Below are 20,912 nucleotides of genomic sequence, written 5' to 3' on the forward strand. Positions count from 1 at the left end.
ATTTAAAGCTTGTATTGTATTTTGTACAATTACTGCTTTTTATGTGTATTGCCTCTCTGACCAATCAGAGGTGAGATAGCATAATCACAGGCCTAGCGGCTAAGCGGATTTTTTGAAAGAACAAAAGTCAAGGAAATCAAGTTTGATGGTGCTGAAGTTTGGGCCTAACATTTTATATAATTGTAAGTACATTAACGATGAAACTGATTTATTTTACTCACTAAAATGTTATAATATAACATATACTTGGTAATTGACTAGCAATATGAATATTAGGTCTACCTATACACTAAACATTTTTGGATAGATACTGATAGGCTACCTAGTAGGCCCTAACTAGCTAGTCTAGGAGGCCTAGCTAGGCTAGGTAGGTAGCCCTAGCTAGAGGCCCTCTCTAGCTAGGCTAGGCCCTACAAGTTGTTATGGCAGCTGCTCCAGACAATGCCATGCCTGCCTAGGTAGGCTAGGGCTAATTGGAACTAGGCCTAGGCTAGGCCTACCTATCTAGAGGCCTAGCTAGCCCCTCACTCAGAGACTAGGGCTAGGCCTAGGTAGGCCTAGTTAGGCTAATCCTATCTCCTACTAGAGAGTCTAGCAGACTAGTTAGGTAGTAGGTAGGGCCAGGCCTACTATACTACTACTAAAGTCTTTAAAAAATGTTTTGTTTTGTAATGTTACAAATTACAAATGTATTATTTTTTTACTTATAAATTAATGCCGTGGCTAAAGATACGGTACCGTATCCTAACTTCCGTTTACTAAAGGTACGGTAAAATTGCATTACGTCATAATCAGCCAATCAATGGGGTGCTGGTACGTGTGTGATGTCATCGTATAAGGACTTTGGATTTTTTTTCACATCGCATCTGTAGAGAATGCCTATCGGCGGCGCCAGGTTGCATGGATGTGTGCGCTGATGATTCTGTGACTCAGCCTCGGGGCTAGACCTAGCAATATGTTGAATCCAGAATCGTTGATGCTGTAGTAATAGAGCAAGATCATGTGGTTTGTGGACGTTACATAAAGCGTTTAAAGCATGCACTCAATCTCAAATATTATTTCATTATAAACCATTATACACTACACTACAGTAGAAATATGTTGATAGCCAAATTAGAAAAAGGAATTATAATTCAATGTTGGAAGTTGTGTTCATTCGTCCATAGTTACACTATGAGTATGAGGGTTTTATTTTTATTCCAAATGGCCTATTTACTTTAGGCCTATATTTTTTAATACACTTTGTTTACAGATGGTGACCATAAACAAAAATCAAATGCGGACAATAAAGGGGCCCTCAAATACTATGACTTAGACAATAGACCTAGCCCCAGGTCTTAGTGACAGAAATCAGCACACACATGCAGCTGGCCCCAGCCTGGCAAACAAACTCATATACCGAGACTACAGGTTATAGCATGGTTATAGTACGTAGTAGGCCTCTTTTGAAACGGTAAATTTCTGTATTCTAGAATTAAAATCAACATGTTTTAGCCTATCAATAATAACAGACGTAGGCCTAGGCTACATTTAGTTTTGTCACACGACTGGGATAATAGCGATAAATGAAGCATAAAGAAAATGTTAAGCCGCCGGTTGATCACTGTTTTCGCGATATGAAAAAAAATCCCAAGTCCTTATACGATGACGTCACACACGTACCAGCACACCCCATTGGCTGATTATGACGTAATGCAATTTTACCGTACCTTTAGCAAACGGAAGTTGGGATACGGTACCGTATCTTTAGCCATGGCAATAAATTAAAGCCATAGCTTGTGTGTCCCTCGACAATTTTTTTATTAATATTCTTTTCCAAAAAGGGTGGGAGGCCCAAATAATTAGATAGGCCTAGGCTTAGTGGGTCACCCACCACAATTACTGTACATCTGAATGAACATAATTGTATTTTACACTTATTAAGTATTCTCATATTTTCAGATCTAAAGGATAAGTAAACTTTTAAAGATGTCATCCATTTTGTTAGCGCAAGAGTCTCAAATTGACATGAGTTATGCTTGTCAAGGTGACCAGACAGTTCAAGAAGATCATTGTAAGTTCACATGCAGAGATTAGTAAACATAGTAATTAAGTGAGAATATCAAACAGCCAGAAAGATACAAGCAGAGATGTATCATCTATGTCCTAGGTTGGCTAGGATTCATTCCGCATCAGTCAACCCGGGAAATTCAATGACCAAGATAAACTGCACTGTTGCACTAGCTTACAATTGTACATTTGTTCCTAGTTGTCTATGACCCAGTTTACACAATTATGGATAAATCTTCTCAATTTACAGTTTATGAAAGTGATTACTGATATATGATTTATTTTAAAACAGCTTTTTAAAATTTCAATCTTTCATAAATATATACATAAAATAGTAGATTTGAATGTAAATGTTTATCACAGGTGAAGAAGAAATGATACCACTTGATGTTCGTATTTGTGTTGTTGGTGAAGTACTTGCTGATAAAATTGAGCTTGCACGTTCCTTAGAGGTAAGATTTTTGTGCCTTTTATTATTTAAGAAGTAAATGCTTTGTGAGGAAAAGAGTAAGAGTGAACAGAGTTATGGATTCATAGTAGTTTCTTGTTTTATATGTTTAATTTTGTGACAACCGATGACTTATGACATCCTATGAAGGTACTATTCACGTTGTTACGTTTGGTTTGGTAAAGTTGCCAGACTCAATTTTCATTGATTCTAAATCCAGATGACGACCCCACATAGATTATGTTACATTTTGACCCTTTTTTGGGTCTACAATCGTCACAAAAAAATGAGAAATTGGTTAAGGACATTGTGTTTCATTGTTGCTAACTGTTTTTGTGAAAGAGAGAAGATTATTATAATTATTATGTGTGTTTATTAGAGAAGTATTCATTGTTAATAATCAACACAGAGTCATATACACCACCTGTAATTATTAACCAAAATGTTTGTTAATGTCAATGCTTTAATTTTGTAGAAACTGAAGTTTCCTGTTTTGTACTCGCCTGATGGTAGTGAATATTACCAGCACTCTGAGCAGTTTGACACTGTGTTTGTCATTGATAATTTTGAAGGAGCCTTATTCAAGAGACTAGCGCAGTCAGAACATCGTGTTATTGGACCTTCTGTTATCTTGAGTTGTGCGAAAGATGCTCAGGTTTGTTATATCTCAGTCATTTCTGTTTAATCAAAGAAAATCATCTATTGCAAAAATTTTGGTACAGAAAGCTTATAGGTGTCATCAAATGTATACTGACCACCTAGATGTATATTGTTATATGTAAACAATAAAGCATTTTTGTAATGCACATCCAATGCCAGCAAAGTGATTACTTTGGTCAGGGAAGAGTCAAATTTCACTACTTTTCCCTGCATTGGTTACATCATCATGCTTATAAAATAAGTCTCATTTAAGGCCTGTAGAGTGAATTAAAAGCAGGGTAAGGAGTAAACCCCTGACCTTGGGATTGTATCTTATCTGCCTGGTTTTTATTTTATTAAATGACCATGGATACTGTAAACTTTGAAATTATTATTATTATTATTGTGTTTTTTAGCAACTTCCCTATAACTCAAGGCCTGTTTACTGCCAGCATATGTCAAAACTTGTTGTTTGCTTCACTGGATTTCTGGAGAAGGAACTCCTAAAAAGAATGGCAGAGCTTGTACATCACATGGGAGGCAGTGTCCGTAGAGAATTCACTTCTAAAGTCACGCATCTCATTGCTAACACACCTTCTGGAAATAAGTATAAGGTGAGAAAGTATATCAAATTTGAAATTGATAATTTGTCATTGAAACTTGTGACCTGTGTATTCACACTTAAAAGGACAATTGACAGATAAATAGGTAATAATACCAGCTGCTGAATACCATGGGATTTTAACATACTTGAAAGGCCTTTTAAAGCTTGGTATTTTTAAAATGGTATCGACTAATATAATTATGTTGCATCTAAATTATTGTAATATTTGGGATGGAGAAATTGTGGCATATTGATATTGCGTAAACTGAACTGGCTTCCTCATTTATAATAAACAATCTATTGGACTATTCTAGTTATATCATTTTTAAATATTAAAACCCTATTTTTTCACATTTATTTTCTGTAAATTTAAATATGATTTTGTAAAAATGAAAATAATTATCTTCCTTAAGCTGCTTTCACATGACAGCCAAATTTGATCCAGCATCTGGCATCCTGAGAAAAATTTTGTGGAAAATGGATTCAGTGGTAAAGCATAGGATTGTTCATATAAAAATCATACAATTTTAATCCATACCTAATTCGAACTCGAGCGATGGGTCAAGAAGCCATTTGCTGAAATTGTACAATTTTTTCTTTTGACTGAATGACATCGCTAGACAACGGATTATCAAATTCATGCTCGATGTGAAAGCTCATTCATAGCTGAGGAGCTATTGAAGTAATTGCCTGCAGATATACAATCATTAGGTCTATGTAGTCTTGAGATCTTTCCTAAATTACAGGTTAATGTGTACACATTGTGTGTGTGAAAGATAAATAAAGAAAGTAATAATTTTTGCTGAATTTTATTACGTTTTAGGCTGCTGTGAGTCTGGGAACTCCTGTCATGACACAACAGTGGGTACATGAGACCTGGAAGAACCGTGATGATATCAGCATCAGTTCACTCTCGGACAAAATGGTAACTTAATTTTCAAAGATTCACTTCCTACCTGTTTATTTGCAGTTAAATTTTAAAACAGTATAGCTACTGTATTATTAAATATTAATAGTTCATATTAATGCATTGAATATAAATAAGCTGGATATGAGAATGGTTCAACCATCTTCTTGACAAACTTTGAAGATTGTGTCTTTAAAAGTAATAGGGACTTTACGAAATAGGGTAGTACGACAAATATCCTGTGTTCGCTAGAGCATAAAATCATATACAGTCAACATAGCCGTTTTATTAGTTAAGCACCATTGCGCGAAGACGACAACGACCGACATTCTCTCCACACCTGACTCGTGGCGCTGGGCCTTCTACAGAGCTTGGCTCTGGTGATACATTAGCCTTCCTAGCTAGGGCCTCGCATTCAAACGCCGCTTTTAACACAGCCATTTTAACCCAATAAAAATGTTATTTCATTAAACAATTAAATTAGAAGTTCAAATGTTATTTAGAGTTTTAAAAATTCCATGTTTAAGTGTAATTTGAACTGTGATTTAACGTTATATTAACATTATTTCTAGTCGTTATCCGTAAATGGCAAAATGGCAGCTTTATCGTTCTCAAAAAGTTAAAACGACGGAATTTCACGCTAAGCTCCGCCCACTTTGTTAAAGCTCATGCATATGAGCGCTGTCCTGACTTTATGGCTTCCCGTCATGTTTTGTAAAGTCCCTAATTACACCAAGTAGAGAGAAAGCATTTGTTTTGTAGATTTTCTTATCAGAATAGTCACAATCATATACAAATTACTTTCAATTCTTAAAAAGCCCTACTTTCAGTTTTTGTCATCTCTACGTAGTGAAAGTGAAATCACTGACTTTCTGTTTTTGTCATTTTCTTGAATATGTTTCTATAAATATTTATCAGATGATGTATAAGATGAAGCCCTTTCATAAGTGTGTGTTGAGTTTTATTGGATTTTCTGAGGAAGAACAAAAACAAATGCAAGACATTTCTACAGAACAAGGTAAGCCTTTCAGCTGAATTGTATGTATGTGCCTTTCATCTGAAGTGAGTGAGTGGCCGAGCGGTTAAGACAGTGGAACCCTAATTACGTAGCCATAACATCGGCAGGGGTTCGAGGCTGACTCACTCCATGGTTCTGGTGGTAGAATGAGTCTTCTCGGATAAGGATTATAAACCGTAGGTCCAGTGTACACATCTAGCTCGTGTGCACTTTAAAGAACCTAGTACATCTTTCGAGACAAGTAGGGGGTTACCCCGGTGTACTAGAACATCACAGCCACTGATCACCAACTGGGCCCTCTGGGAGACCAGTCTTTGACTTAAGAGGTTACCCAGTATAAATATATATTTCAATTCAATCAAAGTAATTATGTATTTGATTTATTTCAATACCATACAAGAAGAAAATATGACAGGTACAAACAACAAAGATGTAGTCATTACCATGGTGTCAGCTATCTGAATCCCCGGTTTCGATCCAAGTCGGCCCTAAACCGTCTCGGCCCCAAGTCAAGTCGGCCCCAAGTTAACTCGGCCTCAAGTCAACTCGGCCTCACGTCAACTCGGCCAAAAAATAATCGGTCAACTCAGCCCCGTTAAAGTATGGAACGCAAAAAGTGCAAATGAAGGGGATTGATAAAATAATATTTCTTCTTTTTTAACTATGAATAATTCTGACTTTTAATGAATATTATTATTTAGACAATAATATATTTAGCAAAAGAAATAGGAATGATTTCACCAACTTTCCTTTAATTATTTACGTTTAATAAAATTTCGTAGCTGAGCCTCCCTGCGCGTTTGCCAGCTTTTTCGATATCTACAACTGCTACGTGTTTTCGCTGACCGGGGGATTCCCCTTTTTTAAAAACGCAAATCATGCACAAAAACGATGTACGATCATTTTTTCTATGGCCAAATGGTGGAACGTATGCCTCCGTCTTCGATTTCCTAATATACGGTACCTGCACGTGTTTTTTTGTAACACGCGGGTACTTCTATTCATATCGGCAATGAGTTCATTTTTTTATATGATATTATATTTTTTATTTCTTCATTTTTTTTAAAACGTGGATAGTAAGAATCGTAATAATATTAAGCACTTTTTGCGTTCCATACTTTATTGTGGCCGAGTTGACCGATTAGTTTTTGGCCGAGTTGACGTGAGGCCAAGTTGACTTGAGGCCGATTTGACTTGGGGCCGACTTGACGTGGGGCCGACTTGACTTTGGCCGAGACGGTTTGGGGCCGACTTGACCTGCACCCGAATCCCCACATCCTAAAGGGCTTCCCTTCTACATAAAAACAATGTCTTTTTGATATGTAACTCAAAATTGATAATAAGCTTAATAAAATAGAAACATAGGTATAACTTAAAGATGTATTGTCCCTTTAAACACAAAAAAATGAAGGTCAAAATATTCTAAATTTAAAGTGGCCATATCAAAGTAATATTAAAGTTATTCACTTTTAGTCGAAAATTTGAGCCAAAAAACAACAAGTTTACGTAATTAACAGGTAAATTAGTTTGATTACATTTCATCTGGAAAATCGTCACGAGCGAAAGTAAACAAAGATTTCAAACCATGAGTATGCATTACGCATATGCTAAATTAGGATTGTTTACAACTCGTCACTGTTAAGAAGGTATTTTCACACAGATCATGAGGAAGTTTTATGATTATGCATACAGAGTAGCCAAACAAGCGCGTTTCATTATGGGATATGTTTTGATTGAAAACTTTGACTGGAAGTCAAAGTTTTTTTTTAAACAAAAAAACGTCTGTATTTCAATTAAATTTTTTTTTTTTTTCCAAAAATTGTTGGTGATAGTTAATAACTATTATGATACTTCAAAATGACCCACCTTTTTTCGTAATCTTTTATTTTTTTTTTTTTTTGGAATTCAAAGGGACAATACATCAAATCAAAAAATGTTAAAACTGCCTCAATATAAATTTATTAACACAACATGTTTCGGACATAGCCCATCATCTATATATAGATGATATTGTGTTTTCAACGCAACTCTACAATTGTCAATTGAATAAAAAGAAAATACCAATTTATTCAATACCAATTATTTGTACTCATACAGGTGGATCTATATCAGAGCCTTCTGATCAATGCTGCACACACATTGTCGTCGATGATATCAATTTATCGTCATTACCATTTGAAGTACGCCCAAAGCTGACTGTTGTTAAACAAGAGGTACGTAAGCTACAATGATATCCTATATGCTAAAATATTACTGATGAAATTGATAATTTTTAAATAATAATTATTTTATATAGAATCTATCAAGATTAAACAATTCATTCTCTGTTGATTTCTCAAAACACATTTGTACATAGAAACTTTGTCCAAGTGCCTCTGAACATTACTTTATGGCTATAACATAAGTCTGATTGATTGATGTTTGTGCTTGTACCTTTGGACAATGCATATTTAAAAAGAATTTTTTTTGCAATTAATAAAATCCATTTCTAATTTGTAGTGGTTTTGGAGCAGTATCAAGATTGATGCATGTGCTGATGCTGATATGTACATATTTAACAAGGTAAAACTTCATAGATGTTTACAATTATATGATGATTAAATTGTATCATCGTGTTTATAAACTCATGGTGCTTGGTCCGGATTGAGCCCTTGGTTCACCAAGCTACGACTTTGAGAAGACTTGTACTGTTAAGCGTGAACTTTATTTATCTCTACTTTTATGACAAACACAAACGAAACTAATTAAGTATTTTCTGAATTATATTATTTTGAAGATGGCAACACCAGCAAGATCAACTTCTGTGTCAACCCCATCATCCAAATCTCGAAAACGTCGAAGATTGCGTGAAAGTATCGCTCAATTTAGCCATGACACAGATAACATGGAAACGCCAGGGTTGCCTCGGAAGCGTAGATCAAGCGTGTTAAATGAGACAGGGATATCAGCATCGTCAGTTCTGGATGCGTCGCAGACACCAGAGACTGCTTCTATGATGAATGGTGAGTTTTATAATAAATATACAAGACTAGTTTCCATAAATTGCAAACCATCGCTATAGCATTTCTATTACAAATAATATGACTAATGACTCTACATTAGCGGGTGCCTGGCTAGTTCTTGTTTTAAAATCATTAAGAGTCTTTCAACAGATGTAGGTACAGATTTCCACTGAATATTAGCCTTCCAATTGAAAGGATCTCAAAAGTGTTTTTTTTTTTTGTTCCTATTTGGTATTGAATATTTTTTTTATTATTAATGTCTTTGATTTTGTTCTTAGGACTGTGCACTCCAGTAGAAGTTGATCAAACCCCCAAACAACCAGTTTCAAGGCGACAACAAACTATGATGGAACTACTGCAAACAGAAACCAACTATGTAGCTATACTGAGTACAATTATTAAGGTGGATCACATTTTTGTATATTAAATAGGTTTATTTTTGCAATCTAAAATGAAAACAAATCTTATCAGTTTGATAAACCAATTGTATTTAAAAAAAAACTCTGGTAATTAATAGTAAAATCTAATTTTGTGAAAAACATATTAATCCTGCAGTAAGAATGTTATACAAGATGAAAGTTTGTTTTCCTGTAATTCAGAATAAAGCATAGCATTTGGTGGATAATGGTGGATACAATAGTTGCCACTACTTCTATTTAGTCCTGTTTTATTTAAAATCTAAATCCCCTGCTTGTAATTTCTTGAAGATTTTCAAAGAACCTCTTGAGCAGCATCAGGTTGGAGGTGCTCTACTGCCACAAGAAGACATCAAGACCATGTTTGGCAAGATTCCAGATATCTACTACGTTCATCGACGCCTCAAAGAAGACCTTCAAGAACTGCTCAAGGACTATTCAGAAGAGAAAAGTATCGGAAATATTATTGGGAAACATGTACGTCTACTACTACTTTCTAACATTACTGAGTGTTAGGGAACTTTTGATTTGTGATGACCTTTATCCTTTGACCTATTCTGTCATTTGTCGGACCTAGAATCCACCAAAACTGAATCAAGTTGAGAAGCATGCCCATATGTCCCTGCATGCACACGATTAAACATAACTAGTTCCTATGTAAAATCGAAATATCCCTTGTATTCAATCAGTACCTCAAAACCTCCACCGTGTACTTAAGTAATGAATGTGATGCTTAACTTGATATTGTTAAAATACAACTACTGTTTGTGACACACTTCTGCTATTTTAATGTTTTCATTCTCAAAATAGAGGTATTAAAATAACAGAAGAATTTGCAACATACACATACTGGCATAATGCCTTAATTAAATTATCTTATACATGCTGTATATTTTCTTTCAACATTTGGTTGTTCATATTAATGCAATGTTGGTATTTTATCTTGTAGTCTGGAGATATAATGAAGGCATACCCACCATTTGTCAACTTCTATGAGATGATCAAACAAACTGTAGAGAGATGTGAGAAGACTCAACCACGCTTTCATGCTTTTTTAAAGGTAATAAATACAATCAAAAAGCTCAGGTCTGCATTAACATTAATGTCCCTGCTTCTAATCCATTGCATCAATATTATTTTGCTCTGTCTTTAGACTGAGAATGAGTGATCCCAAAATATAATATCAGCCATTTATGTACTGTATCATGATACAATAGTTTATTAGTAATTGTACTATTTAGTTCCATCAATATTTGTGTCGTTGTCAACCTTTTTCATAAATTTTTGTCAAAATTTACATAGTTTTAAATTAATTCCTAATGATCAATTTGATTTAGATTCAACAAAGTAAACCAGAATGCAGTCGTCAGAGGTTAGCAGACTTGTTAATCAGACCAGTTCAAAGGTTACCTAGCATGATCCTGCTACTGTCAGGTAAATTATTTAAGGCCTCTTCACACATAAAATGTAATAAACTGGATTGATACATTCACACATGCTAGGTACAGTGTAAAGTACAGACACATTAAGGGTCACCTTCAATTGAAGTTTTTAAAACCAGTTCTTTTAATATCTCTGTAATATCTCAACATTTTTTATATTTTATTTAATAATTATATTTCCTAGCGTTTATGGGACAATCTGCAGATTGAAACTGCTTATAAGTATGACATTGACAAATTAACATGTAGCATTTGTTTGCATAGATTTTTTAATTTGTTACAATCCAAGTACATATGACATCTGGCCCTAGAGTAATACAGTGCTCAGAATAATTTTGACATAACATTGTATTTAAGGTGCAACATTCTATAGTCTCATATGACCTTTTTCTTGTGGATATGTTAATACTATTATTATAGTTTATACTATATTGTTATTAATGTTTATAATTTCTATTTTTTCTTTCAGTTATTATAGCAGTTCATTTTCAAAATCTTTATGTGATTTAGCATTCTTAAGTTTAAAATAATGTTGACAATTGTTTTCACTCTTTGTTTTTTCTATGAAGATCTTTTAAGGCGGACAGACAAGTCAAACCCAGATCACTCAGCTTTAGAAAGAGCACTTGATTCATTGAAGCAAGTCACTGAGTAAGTACAAATATATTTACATTTTTGTTTGAAATTAAACCTATCTTTCCATGCACTAAAGTTAAGTGTACATATAACAGACTTAAGGCCAATTTACACAGTCGAGCGAGAAAAGCATGTAACTTCTCCCACATAGAATCTGTGTATATTCTGAACGGGTTTACGCTCAACCACCTGTGTCGTTTTGTGTAAATGTTAATAAGAAATAGCGTAGATTCTATATTTTTGTTTTAACACTTACCATTAATGCTCGTCTGTGTAAATTGGCCTTTAAGCTGATTAGAATCATATCCATATATGATCAGTTTACATGCATCCATGTTGTTGCCCATCCAATGTCACTCCTACAGGTTTTAAAGGTTTAAGTACCTTCCAATCATATTACAACCTGGTTATATCAAATGTTGTGTCTTGCTTGAATGCTAAAGCTAAGCGAGAGAAATGAGTATGTAAACATGGCTACATTAACTTGTGACAAAACAAAAGATGAATTATCTGAAGAGAAAATTTGTTTAAATCTAGACATATAAATGAGGATAAACGCAAGACAGAAGGGCATACTCAGATGTTTGACGTCATCAGTGAAATAGATGGTGTTCCGCCAACACTTTTATCTGCCCATCGCAGCTTTGTCACAAGGATTGACACTATAGAGATTGGTGATCGTGAACATGGCAAGGGGGATAATTTCTCAGAAAAGGGAGGGAGTGTATCAATGTTTTTATTTACAGATTTATTAGAGGTAAGATTTAAACAAAATATTTGTCTTTAGATATCAGTTAAAACTTTAGGCTAACCATTAAAAAGGCAGTAATAGAACCATTGAATAGAACTTTTGTCCAATAGAAAATAGAATAGAATAGAAGAGGTGAACATGTTCTAAAAATTGTTTAAAAACAAGGCATGAGTTCTAATAAAATTGCTTGTCTATAGTATATTAGTTACTCTCTATAGTAACACTCTTACATATGGAATAGAGCAAAATAGAGAATGAAATCATTAACAGAAACTGTAGCAATGAAGAACAATTAGTATTAATTTTATTTGATTTTAGATCTGTAAAAGAAGAAGTAAAGCAAGCACAACATCTCATAAAAGTCCTGCTCTTAGCAAGACATCCAAATACTACAAGCATATTGAATTGTTACCATTATCGCATATAAGGCGAGTGTTGGATGTTAAAGAAACGGAAGGTAAGGAAATGCATTAAAAAAATACAACTTTATAAATGTCGGTTCCATATGCGTATTACATTGGATGGAGACGGCTTACTTGAGTTTGTAGCTATTAAAATATACAATAAATTTCAAAGCTGACAGCCAATCAGGTGTTGTTTTGTTTTTGCCATCTATTATTAATAAATGGTCTTATTAAAAGTTATTTATTAAAATGTGTACCATTAAATATGATATGTTTATACTAGTTTACATCTATAATTCCATATATTTTGAGCTGTTTCTATGCATCAACTTTTTGAAGTAAATCTTGCATCATACTGTAAGTATGTAAGTGGCATAATGCATTGTTTCAATAACAAATTATTACTGCTTTCAGATTGTAAAAACACATTTGCATTGCTTTGTAAACCACCAATGGAAATATCGGACCGCACCGACAGACTGTTTATGTTCACATTGACTGGTGATGAAAAGAGTAAAACACAATGGTTAAAGACACTCTCACAACACATGGCAAATATAACATGTAAAGCCAACTCGGTAGGTTTACTTATTTCTAATCTTATTCTACTGGGCCTTTTACATTACCACTGCTTTATCATTTGTGAATAGCATACTGTACCAATTTGTATATAATTGGTAATGATGGTTTTATTCTGGACATACAATATGGTATGAAAGAAAGCTCAAAGGATTTCTTTAGTATTATGCCTAGGCTTTTCAATATTAGAGACAATTTTTAAAGATGTATTGCCCCCCTGAAAAAAATGATTCTTAACAATTTTATTGTTGAATATGCCATTTTAATGTCACCTAATATTTATCCACTTTGACCAAAAATTGAATAGAAAAGAAAATGTATATACAACATATACTCAAATTGGCTTTTGTTGAATTTAACCATTTATTTTGTTATTTTATAAGTGAAAACATTTTTTTTTCTACAAAAGTGATTAACCTTATTAAAACTTAAAATAAAATTAAAACAAAATACTGTAAACTATTCAAAGTGTGTTTTTATTAATTTTTATTTTTTTGGTAGACAATACATCTATAAATAAAATATGTATATCCACTGATACTAGCTATGTAGACACAAAGTATGCTGAACTTAAGTACACTAATATCTAGCAAAATATGCATTTATCATCCAACCAGTTAACTACAATGGATAAATAATGTAATTTTAGTTACTGGCAAATGTTACATTCTCCATCTGTTTGATGCACTTTTTAAGCTCTGTCTACACTAGTTCGATAACAAAAAAAGTGTGATGTACCCAAATGTGGTAGTGATATTCCCAAATACAGTAGTGATATGACATCATCATGTCCATGAGTATATCATATTTTTTTCACATAAAGTGTAGACAAAGCTTTACACATAATATTCTAAAGTATGCTTTAGTTTTTCATCACTGCTACGACATTCAACTGGCATTCACCTACATTTGATATTTTGAGTTCTGCACACCGGTAAGTTGATTCTGTATTTATTTATTATTAACATATTGTTTTCTTTTTCAAGGCAAGCTTCATACTTAAAATTGAACCAGAGGAACTTGAATTGAGTAAAAGTGATTTTGAAAATAGTAAACTTGGAAAAGCAATGAGGTAATTTTATATATAATTTGTTTATTAGTTAGAAGGTTCGTCTGGATCCAAAACAAAAAAAAATCTATAAAATAGTTTCAGGGATGAGATTTCTCCGTGGAGTGAGTGACCCTGAAGTCTTTCTTTTTGGTGCGAAACTGCAATAGCGCCGGAAATATTAAAAGTTTTTCTATTTTTCTGTTACTGTATACTTTTTGTCTTTATTTTAAAATTAAAATTGTTGTAAAAGATGAAAAAAGTTTATTGTACTGTATCTTGTAATTGTTATTTTTAATAGGAAAGCAAAGAAGGCAACCAGAAAGGTTGGCAGGACATTCTCATGGAAAGGAACGCCGCATCGTTTACAACGAGCTATGTCATCTTTGTCAAACGCCAGTCCTATGTTAAATGACCAGGTGACAACGTTAGTTGGCACACCAAGGTCAAGAACAGGTGCCAGACTGGCGTCAGTAGCCACACTCTCACGGGTATGTTTGATTGATTTATTTCAGGTTCTACCATATTTTAGTGCCAGTTTAATGTGTTTTACTTAAGCCCCTTTCTCACAGAGCTGTGTGCCAGGAATATTGCGTGAATATACCATTACCATGCCGGTATGGTTTTCTGTGAGAACGGGTCGTCTCGTGGCATCATGCCGGCATCGACATGACCTGCTTTAGACCTAGTAATATTCTAGGGATATTCCCCGCAATGCCAGACGGGAATTCTGTGAGAACGTAATGCCGTTATATTCCGGGGTTATATTTAATTCCCCATCAAGGTATATGCCAGTAACGATACCGGCACGACGCCACCATAATACCGGTATATTGCAGGCACATCTGTGAGAAAGGCGCTTTACATCCTACTTTATTCATTTTTATGCAAATCAAAATCCAATTGATTCAAAACTAATGATAATATTAGTCCATTAAATCATTTAAATTTAAACAATGTTTAATTGGAATTATGACATTTAGAAGTAAAGCTCCTCCAACACTGATAGTGCCATCACATTAAAGACAGAAATAAATAACATTTTAATTTTATTCTTCTTCTTCTCGTCATCAGGTTATGTCATCTCCTGTGCGTTCTCGGCCTCCACATACACCCAAGATGATAAAAAATGCAACTATTGGGCCTTCGTCATCAAGTTGGTTGTGAGGTCACAGGTTAACTTGTGAATAGATACCGTTGAGTCTTTGCACCTTGTTTTATTACATCTTTATTGAATACCTGTAGTGGATCCTATCAAGTCTGTATATTATTCTCAATCAAACAATTTTCAATATTGGATCCACCGGGATGTTTTATATTATTATACAATTAATGAAATCATATCTTTTTAAATTAAAAGTTTTTCAAGTATTATTGTAAAATAGTAAAATATTATAAATTTGAAAAATTGAAAAATCGATATTCTATGCAATTTTTGACAGCAGGAAAATAGTGGTGTTGCTCTTGATGTTCACCTCATTATGAACATCACATTATTTTGGCCACAGCAACTTTAGCACATTGATTAATGTCTTACTACTTTAATAACATTTCCACAATTTGTAAACAATTTCTATTACATTTGACAATATACTTTTACTGTCAGTCTTACTTGCATTGTACATAATAGTAGGTGGTGTGATAAAAAAAAAAGGATTCTAAAATAATATTTTGATTATATCCGATATTAAGCAAAGTAAAACAATTATTTCATCACATCCTGATATAAGTCTACCATACTAGTTCAGTTATGTGTAAATAGGGATCACACTGGTAGTGGACTATTATTCAAGTTATATTGTTGCTGGGCGTGTCTTTCACACATTTTAGTCTTATTTTAAAACCTAATTTCCAGTAAATTGGATTCAGCTTTACTTTTATAATCTCACTTATGTTCAGAAGATAACATTCTTTTTATAGAATTCTAAATTGAAATAATAAATCCAAAAATGGTGAAAGAAAAGAAAGTTTTGTTTTGGTATCACAGGATGATTTTTGTAGATGAATGTTTTGCGTTTCAAAATTGCACGATGTTGACTCAAATTTTACTAAAATAAGAGGCAACATCTACACAGTTATAAACCATACATTTAGTCATAGATTCCCCAACTACGCCAAATTTGGCTTTAATTAATATATACAGTCAAGTCTTTCAATACCGGACACCTTTGGGTTGGCCTATATATCTTGTTTTCCAGAAAGTCTGGTATTTGGAATGTGTTTTTAATGGTAAAAATTTATTTGGGACGTCTGGTCTCGAGAATTTTCAGAGAGTCCGGTATTGGGAAAGATAACTGTATACATAGGCCATATGACTGGAGGCCAAGCACCCAGTCTTTTTAAATGGCCTAACAAATAGGGGAGAGTTAGCTATGGACACGATCATTTGTTTAACATTGCTTGGCAAGCTGTGACCACCATACCTACATTGTATCGCCTTGTAGTATTCTATCTATCCCTACTGATAGTTTTATTAATTACAATCTATATATGTGGTGATTGGGGTTTAATCCTGTAATGAGAAACTGAAATGTTGTAAATATGATAAGTAATAATATTCTGTATAGTTAGCATTATTATTTATTTTACATAATTAAGAATGGGAATAATTGGACTGAAAGTAGAAGATGGAACACAGAACATCTACCCCATGAACAATCATCCTTAGGCTACTGTTCTAGGATAAATACCAATCAGGACATCTACCCCATTCATTAATGCTTAGATAGTAGCTGACATGTCGGGGGTTTGTCCTGAATCAAAGAATAACCTGGGACCTTCATTCATGAAAGTCTGGCTTTGAGAGATCTTCTGATTTGATTAAGTTTCTTGATGTCCAGTGGTTAGGAAAGTTGAATAATATTGTACGCTATATTTAAATTAGAATGACAAATATAGACGGCACTACCACACACAACCATATCCTTTCAATGTTCGTAGTGATATTGATTTCTCTATATTTTTTTGCATTTACAATCACACAAAATTATTTTTGTCTACAATGTTGGATTTAGACACCATGACCTGTTTTTTTGGTATTAAATTATGATTTTTATTTCTGTGTGCTATCAATTAAGAACTGAACTGATTATTTAATTGTTTTACTTCCTTTAGATATTTTGTAATTTACATGTATTTCCTCCAAAGAGGATACTATTTATTTACAATTCTTTTGAATGAATGAAATGTTGAATTAACTATTTTGAAATTAATAATAATAATAATAATTGATGCAAAATTACAGCAAAGTACTTACTACATTTAATTTAAACTTCTTAATCTGTCAACTGTTGGCACTGGTTTTATTTCTGTAACCTACTGTGTAATGGGCCTAGTTATTTTACTGTGCAGTTGGTGTATTATATTTAAATGAAAATGGGTGTACCGTCTACTACAAATACCTAATTAATTCATATTCGTTTGTTCCTTTATACTGTTCCGTTTCACGGAACGGAAGACAGTGCCGTTTTGTTGAAAAATTATTATTAATTGATTGACAACAATTATGTTAACAAATATTTGTTTTGAATGTATTTCAGGACTAATGTTAAAATAAATTACTATAGGATTTACAATGCCAATTCAACTCAGTCAATGTATATTAATACTGTAGTACTGTATAAAATAATTCTTAAAATGATATGGTATAGTTATCACAACATTAATGGAACTGATAACATGTAATTGTTATTTGTATTTAAAATACATATACTGTAATAATAGGCTAATTGGTAAGAATAATAATTATGAATCATTCCTCTTAAGTTTGTTACATTTGTACTTTAAACTTAAAATTGGTGGCCCGGGTACAGTATTAAAAAAAGTGTATTTTCATTCATATTTGCACTAAAAAATGAACCTTTAGTGGACTTGTCGCCATATAGCCCTACTGAACACTCGTGTTACTAGAACCAATCTAAACGTGTATGCCTAATAATTCATATTTTAATGGCCGTGGTTTGTGGAAATACTATTTAAAAAATCTAGCGTTGTATGCATTTATCGAATAAAAAAAATGACGATTAAAAGTATATTTATTATTAGTTTAATTAGCATTTTGCGATGTTTTTTTATTTCGCACAGAGCCTTCTACATTGTCCTGCTATGGTCTAATAACGATGTGACAATAAGCAATCATGATAATGCTGTCATGAAGATATTTTAGAAAAAAAATCCTGACATTGGCGTGTGTTTTCATTGAATTCCTTGTCACTGACTTTGAAAATGTTCATGAAAGAAATTTAGGATCATTTTTCTAACGGTTAAGTCAAAGATAACTTTCAATAATGTTTCCCAAGACCATCCACATTTCTACAATAGCCTATTATTGTTACGCGTTTAGTTTAAAGTTACGTCAGTGGTTACGTTGTTTGTTTACGTTAGTGTTACGCTGTTTGTTTACGTTAGTGGTTATGTTGTTTGTTTACGTTAGTGGTTACGCTGTTTGTTTACGTTATCAATATCAATTTATTTAGAAATTGCACCTTTACATCGGTGGCACACACATGAAGTGGTGCATCTATATTGTACACAATTAACATAAAATGACGGATACGGATACTTAAAGATGTATTGTCCCTTTGACTAATTCAAAAAAATTATTTTTTTATATTTCGAAAAAGTGGGTCATTTTGAGGGATCATAATAGTTATTAACTTTCACCAAAAATTAGTCCAAAAAAAATAATTTAATCGAAATACAGACGTTTTTTTGTTCAAAAAATAACTTTGACTTCCAGTCAAAGTTTTCGATCTAAACATATCTCATAATGCAAAGAGCTTTTTTTTTTCATTTATTCATAGGAATCACCTTTATATCGGTGGCACACATTATCAGTTAATGGTGCATCCATTTTACAGACAAAATACAAAGAAACATCAAGGTACAAAGTTCTAAATACTAACACATAACATCAGAACAAAATGTAAACTAATTAATTAATTAGATCTGTATGAAAATACATAATACGTAAACTGTATTTACAATATATATTATAAATCAAAGAGCTTCATAGGCAGGATATAGAAAAAAATCAAGATCAAATAAGTTAAAACTGCCTCAATATAGATTTATTTTAACGACATGTTTCGGGCATCTATATTGAGGCAGTTTTAACTTATTTGATCTTGATTTTTTACAATATACATATATATATAACTTGTTTGGCTACTCTGTATGCATAATCATAAAACTTCCTCACGATCTGTGTGAAAACACCTTCTCAACCGTGACAAGTTGTAAACAATCCTAATTAGCCCGTGGTTTAAAATCTTTGTTTACTTTCGCTTGTGACGATTTTCCAGACGAAATGTAATCAAATTAATTTTACCTGTTTATTACGTAAACTTGTTCTTTTTGGCTCGAATTTTCGACTTAAAGTGAATAACGTTAATATTACTTTGATATGGCCAATTTAAATTTAGAATATTTTTTTTTCCATTTTCTGTGTTTCAAGGGACAATACATCTTTAAGCTAATTTAAAAAGTTAACAAAAATTAAAATTAGTACTATATACTGTGGCAATATTGTCTGACATGAGTTGATACATTTTAGTTAAGCTTGGTTCCCACTAGAACGTAACGCAAGGACGTAAACGCAACGCAAGCGTTTTAACCAATGACAAGCGAAGTAACCATCGCTTGTGATTGTTCAATTCACTTGCGTTGCGTTACGTCCTTGTGTTGCGTCGCTAATGGGAACCACGCTTTAAATATATATATATAAATCCAAAGGCAAATTACTTAAAATAATGACAATGCTGTGGGTATATTCAGTGGCTGGATCTCAATGGAGATACAAAAAAAAAAGCGAAAAGCTAAATCAAAACGATAAAGTAAACAGCCAGAAAAGTTAGCAGAGCTTTCGAGCAACACTAGCCCTTATACATAAAGCTTGGTTCCCACTAGAACGTAACGCAAGGACGTAAACGCAACGCAAGCGTTTTAACCAATCACAAGCGGTAGTTACTATGTTAGTGGAATCGTTACGTTATAGTTTTGTTCTATAGTGTTTTTATTTTATTTATTTATTTCTTTATTCTGATATAAAATCAATAGGATAAAAACACAAAAAAGTACCGAGACGGCAAACTTATTTCCATTGTGGTCCTAAACAAATATAACAGAATAAACAAGGAAAACCACCAGTGTATTACGATTATAGTGGTAAGTTTTAGTTACGTTGACGTATGTTACATTAGGATTGGTTCCCACTAGGACGAAACGCAAATACGTAAGCGCAACGCCATCGGGTTGACCAATGATGACAGATTAAATAATCCATTCCTTGTGATTGGTCAAATTAATTGCGCTCATGATTAAAGATAGGGGTTGGTATAATAGCACATGTAAGTAACCTACTGGTATTCGTTTATTATACTTCATTTACATGACATCAGGAAATGAAAACAAATGTTATATTATAATGATATAATATATCGTTACTCATGAGATGGATAATATCAATTATAGATTTTGATTACGTAACAACATTTTAGTAAGCATGGAAATGTACAATCAACTTGGTTAAGATTTATAGCGTGTGTACACTTTCGTATTTTATTTATTTTTAGATTTCGCGAAATTAAAGAGACGAATAAATCATTTTGTTGGAAAGCGTCCATATGGAAATCTGCAGAGACGAAGGATGAAATTAGGCCTGGCAGGCCTACTATTTTAGTCACTACTAGTTCAAGATTAGGTATTATGCCCCCTTAAAAAACAATTATAGATAATGAATATTATTTACGGCCCTAGTATTTTAGAATTGTAAACCTTATAAAGAAGTTGTCAAAGCTATCTTTATTGTGCTCCTCTAGATTGTTCAGGGACTCATTTAGAATTCAAACCATCCTCGTAATATTAAGCAATTTTTTAAACCAAAATAACACCACCAGAACGTCACAATGAACTTTATGTAGTTAGTTAAGTTAAAATGCAAGTTTACTTTTGTCATTGACACAGGTTGAC

General features: G+C 33.1%; 1 protein-coding gene across 1 annotated transcript; it reads left to right on the forward strand.

Moving 5' to 3' along the window:
* Positions 1-984: 984 nt before the first annotated feature.
* Positions 985-17,983, forward strand: LOC140049276 (protein ECT2-like). Its single transcript, XM_072094118.1, has 21 exons — positions 985-1,005; positions 1,942-2,053; positions 2,413-2,501; positions 2,973-3,152; positions 3,553-3,750; positions 4,564-4,665; positions 5,566-5,665; positions 7,763-7,878; positions 8,165-8,227; positions 8,442-8,667; positions 8,946-9,070; positions 9,375-9,560; positions 10,033-10,143; positions 10,421-10,517; positions 11,095-11,176; positions 11,699-11,918; positions 12,231-12,369; positions 12,731-12,894; positions 13,882-13,967; positions 14,245-14,434; positions 15,018-17,983. The coding sequence occupies exons 2-21, from the start codon at positions 1,969-1,971 to the stop codon at positions 15,108-15,110; spliced, it is 2,652 nt and encodes an 883-aa protein (XP_071950219.1). The 5' UTR covers positions 985-1,005; positions 1,942-1,968; the 3' UTR covers positions 15,111-17,983.
* The last annotated feature ends 2,929 nt before the right edge of the window (positions 17,984-20,912 follow it).

This window comes from Antedon mediterranea, chromosome 5 (genome assembly GCF_964355755.1).
Source record: "Antedon mediterranea chromosome 5, ecAntMedi1.1, whole genome shotgun sequence".
NCBI classification, from domain to species: Eukaryota; Metazoa; Echinodermata; class Crinoidea; order Comatulida; family Antedonidae; genus Antedon; species Antedon mediterranea.

What these genes read in the sequence shown, in the direction of transcription:
- LOC140049276 (XM_072094118.1), top strand. Translation starts at nt 1,969, where the DNA reads ATGTCATCCATTTTGTTAGCGCAAGAGTCTCAAATTGACATGAGTTAT. An exon ending in CATGATCCTGCTACTGTCAG is followed by an intron (nt 10,518 to 11,094) that starts GTAAATTATTTA and finishes TTTTCTATGAAG; the next exon opens with ATCTTTTAAGGCGGACAGAC. An exon ending in TCATTGAAGCAAGTCACTGA is followed by an intron (nt 11,177 to 11,698) that starts GTAAGTACAAAT and finishes GTTTAAATCTAG; the next exon opens with ACATATAAATGAGGATAAAC.